This window comes from Nanorana parkeri, unplaced genomic scaffold (genome assembly GCF_000935625.1).
Source record: "Nanorana parkeri isolate BGI_ZX_2015 unplaced genomic scaffold, ASM93562v1 scaffold1152, whole genome shotgun sequence".
NCBI lineage: Eukaryota > Metazoa > Chordata > Amphibia > Anura > Dicroglossidae > Nanorana > Nanorana parkeri.
Window position 1 is genome coordinate 244,341 of NW_017307420.1, and position 4,431 is coordinate 248,771.

At 43.8% G+C, this 4,431-nt stretch overlaps 1 protein-coding gene across 1 annotated transcript in view; it reads left to right on the forward strand.

The window, feature by feature from the left end:
- DHX29 (DExH-box helicase 29) overlaps positions 1-2,811 on the forward strand; it is a 51,002-nt gene extending 48,191 nt beyond the window's left edge. The window contains exon 28 of the mRNA XM_018568190.1: positions 2,547-2,811. Coding sequence (XP_018423692.1) covers positions 2,547-2,596 — 50 coding nt within the window. The 3' untranslated portion in view covers positions 2,597-2,811. The remainder of the gene's footprint in view (positions 1-2,546) is intronic.
- Positions 2,812-4,431: the final 1,620 nt, after the last annotated feature.

Here is a 4,431-nt window from a genome sequence, read left to right on the forward strand (position 1 = left end):
GCTTGACATTTTTGGTGTCTTTTTACCCGACGTGACCCCGTCTTTTATATTTTACCAAAAAATTGGGTAATAATAAATGTTTTATCATTTAATATAGGGGAAACTGTTTTTTTTTTTTTATTTCGGTGATTTTTCCTTAATATAGTAAAAAAATAAAACCCCCAGTGGTGAATAAATACCACCAAATGAAAGCTCTATCTGTCCTCAAAAAAGGGTATAAAATTCATTTCAGTACAGCGCTGCATGACGGAATAAATGTCAGTCAAAGTACCGCAGCGCTGAATACTGAAAAATGGCCTGGATGGGAAGGGGGTTTAACACCGCGGATGTCAACTGGTTAAGATACATATCTGCCTTTATGAAAGGAACGTGCGTTCGTATTTCTGATGCGTCTGATCAGCGCGCTGGAAATAGTATGGCATTGTCCCTGACCGTTATTGGGCATTGCTCACTGAGCCGTGCTGGATAAGGTTCACTCCAGTGGTAATTGGAGATTGTATTTGTGGGTATGATACAGACATACACTCCCTTTTACTGGCTATGATATGTTGATATGTTGATTAGCGATGGGCTTGGGCGTGTTCGCAAGCGCCTCGTGCCGAGCCCGCCAGGAAGCCGTCAGCGCGCAGGGCCAATCACAGGCACTGAGACATGTTCCCGGTCCACAGCTGCAGAGATCGGGAAATGTCTCAGTGCCTGTGATTGGCCCTGCGCGCTGACGGCTTCCTGGCAGGCTGGGCACGAGGCGATTGGGAACACGCCCGAGCCCATCACTAATGTTGATGTAGTGAGGAAGTGATGTTGGTTGTTGACCTCACTTCCTGGTTGTTGACATCACTTCCTGTTTGACATCACTTCCTGGTTTGCTGTTTGAGACATCACTTCCTGTCTGACATCACTTCCTGTCTGACAGCTATAAAAATAAACAAATACCTGTGCTGGGGCTCTAAGAATGGAACCACCAGCAGGAAAGCAACACCTGTCTCCTGTGTCCTAACTCTACATGACTCTACAGAGGTACTTCCAGTCCTTGCACAAAAGAGCGTAATACAACTGTGCTTTTACGCACAGGGGAAATTCTTTGTGTTTGACATACTTTAACCAAGCGAATTTCCATAACACTACCAACACAATAAGCTCTAAGCTTGTGGCTCCAAAGGAATACAGAGATTCAAACTTACCAGCAGTTATCTGCCATCATTCTTCTAGTACAGGTCAGATAGAAACATTAAGGGGTTCTCTAGTTTTACATGTAGATTTGACCATTCTCAATTTGATAACTAAGAGAGAAAGACACCACATCCAGTAAGATAGAATGTGTTTAGTGCATCTCCTAAGACCACACACACCCAAGCACCAAATAGCATTTACCCTTGCAATGGGAACCCATCTCCATGCTTGTTTTACCTAGGGGATGATGAATAAGGTGATCTACTTACCTTGTTCCTCATTCGCCTGCCAGCTGGCGCTCTCCTATGCTGTCCGACAGTCTGGAATGTGGGTGGACCCTCAGGTGTGTCCTGTATAATGCAGGGCTGCTGGCCCTGCATTGTATGGGACGTTGTGAGGAAACTGTGACCGGTTGGGTAACAAAAGGAAGGGGCTTCAGGGGACTGGTCGCACAAAGAGAAGGAAGCCTGGCGGAGCGAGGAATAAAGTAAGTGTATCAAATATTTATTATATAGATATATATATATATCTGTTAAATAGGTGTAAAGAGTCCTTAGATTTACATAACCAAACCAGCGTCTATTCTCTCCTCATTTCAAAGAGTTAAAGGAGAATTATGAGGCGAGTGATTTTCACTCAGCCTCTTAATCTGAGCCGACCTGTGACTGTCTGTGTGAATGAGACTGTCACAGGTCGGCTCAGTAGATCGGGAAGTGAGCGAACACATACGGCGCTCGCTCACTTCTCGATACTGTGCCGCCAGAGAGCCGTGACAGGGGAGGGGCTGGATTCCCCCTCCACTGTCCGATCCTCCAGCGCTGACTGGCAGAAGGGACGGGGGATCCGTCACTCACGCAGCTGGGTGGATCCAGACATAATTGTCGGGATCTGTTCCAGCTGCGTCGTCTCAGTATAGCTGTAGCTCGCGGTACACTGAGCTTTGGGTGACGGGAGGATGCTAGTTTATGTCCTCCCGTTACCCTTAGGAGAACTATGGGGAAAAGCCCTAACCCCATAGTTCTCCTTTAAGCAACTAAACACCTTCCTGATCATAATGCCCGTTCTCACACTCATTATTGCTCTTCTGCAAGTCATTTTCTAACTTGAGAAAGACTCATGCTAAAGGAATAAAATGGACAGCCTCAAAGTCAGTGCATATTTAATGTAATATTTCTTTACAGCTTCATTTGGTTAACACATATACATTAGAAGGCTTCAGATTGGGGTATCTTGGTAGGTCACCGTTCAGTACGAGGGTGAATATGGATCAATTGGTGGAAATCCTACTGCCAATTCAGTGGATCTCATATTGATGACATGTGTCAGTAAATGTGTGTATGTATTTACCATAATAAATATTTGCTCTTCTTCTGCAGATGACAAGATTTTGGGTATCATCAAAGAACTGATTAATACAGAAAAATAAAAGACAGCATTCCAATCCCAAGGATTGTTTTACATGGATATAATAGGCCAGCCAGTGACATGACCATATAAATCCTGTGGTATTTCAGCACTACTGTATATGATCGGTTTCTTTCATCTTCTCAATGTTGCATGCAGCGTTGATGAGAATCTTTTATTTTACGCAATGAAGAATTGAAGACATTTATTGGATTTACAATAAAATATTGTGCCATGATCATGTTCGTATTATGTTGTCTAATCAGTGTGTATAGTAAATGACAGCAAATCATTCATCATCTTAAGGCCACAGCCCTTAAAGAAGAACTCTGGGCATTTGAGAACTTAACCCTTGCTGTGGGGCTCATTTTTCTCTAGGGTCTACAATGAAAAACATATACCGTGTTTCCCCGAAAATAAGACACTGTCTTAAACCCAATCCTAGATCCCGCCTTGCTGCTAGGCTGGTCCCCGCAGCCTTTTCTCCTCTGGGTTCCAGCCGTCTAAGGATCCTACACTGTATTAAACATGAGGATGCCGAGTGACATTCCACTGCCAGAGTGGAACGGGAGAGAGGTGAGCAGACCTATCCCAGGATCGAGCATTAGATGAGTATTACTTCTTTATTTTAGACCCAAAAGAAAAATGAGCACTTAACCCTTGCTGTGTAGGGGGAGCCCCACTGTAAGGGTAAAGTTTTTATATGCCCAGAGTTCTTCTTTAAAGTGCATCCATAGCCAGTTTTGGATAGAGCAGGAAATGGCTAAAACCCCAGCCAGATTTTCTTCTGTGTGCCATGTTCCTGTCCCGGAGTCACAACATGAAGCTCTCCAAATTGAAGGAGGGCCATTGCAGCACTTGCTAGTGTCAGGATCACTACTAAACCACTTACAGGTTTTAATGGAGTCACCCTGTGTAATTTTGAATTGCTCTGTATGGGCCTGTAGTACGGGCCAATGTTAAAGCCCAATGCTGGACAAATGTTTTATTGATAAAATGGTTCCCCAGCTAGTGTATAAAATAAAGAAACAGCGCAGGCTACAATGCTCGCCTTCAATCACTCGCAGTACTTCCTTTTTGCTACCAGATGCCCTCAGTCTTGGTTAAATGATGGCTAGCGTCATTCAACCTTAGAGACTGAGGACTGATATTGTAAATGCAGGGATTGCCACTTAAAGGGGTACTCACCACTGCATCATTTATTCTCAGGGGCAGGGAACTAAAGCCGGCCAAACACAATGCTGGGCAAACACTTGATTTACAAGCAGCCCCCGCAAAAATATCACATAGCTCTCTCTGCAAGGCTAAGTGATCTTTTATGTTGTTAGGGCTTGTATAGTGTATGACACAGCCCCGACAACGCTGAGCATTGATTCATAAAAGATCACTCAGGTCACATAGCCCTGCAATGCTATCTGCCAGGACTGCTAGTAAACCCAGCTCCACCAGGTGCTACAGCCAGCATTAACGTACACAAAGAGGTACTTTTATTCTGCAATGGGGCCACCAATCTGAAAGGGGCCAAGTGCTACATGCATGTGGCCCCCTAGCAGATAACATAAACATTTTAGTGACACTTCTTCTTTAACGTGTGTTATCAGGTTAGTTGCGGGATGGAAAATATTTCTCTTATCGGAAAAAAACTAATTTTAACCGTGAATGTGATTTTCCTTTCTGGAAAAATCTTATGTATTGTAATGTGCATGTGATACACCCAAAGGAAACCTGTTTTATTCTTGTGGGATTCTATTTAAGTAGCAAGTCTGGAAGACATTTTTAAGGGCTTTTGAACAAAATTAGTTGGCTCCAAGATGGCAAGATCGCATGTTCTGATGAAGGGCTTTGAATGAACGCTCA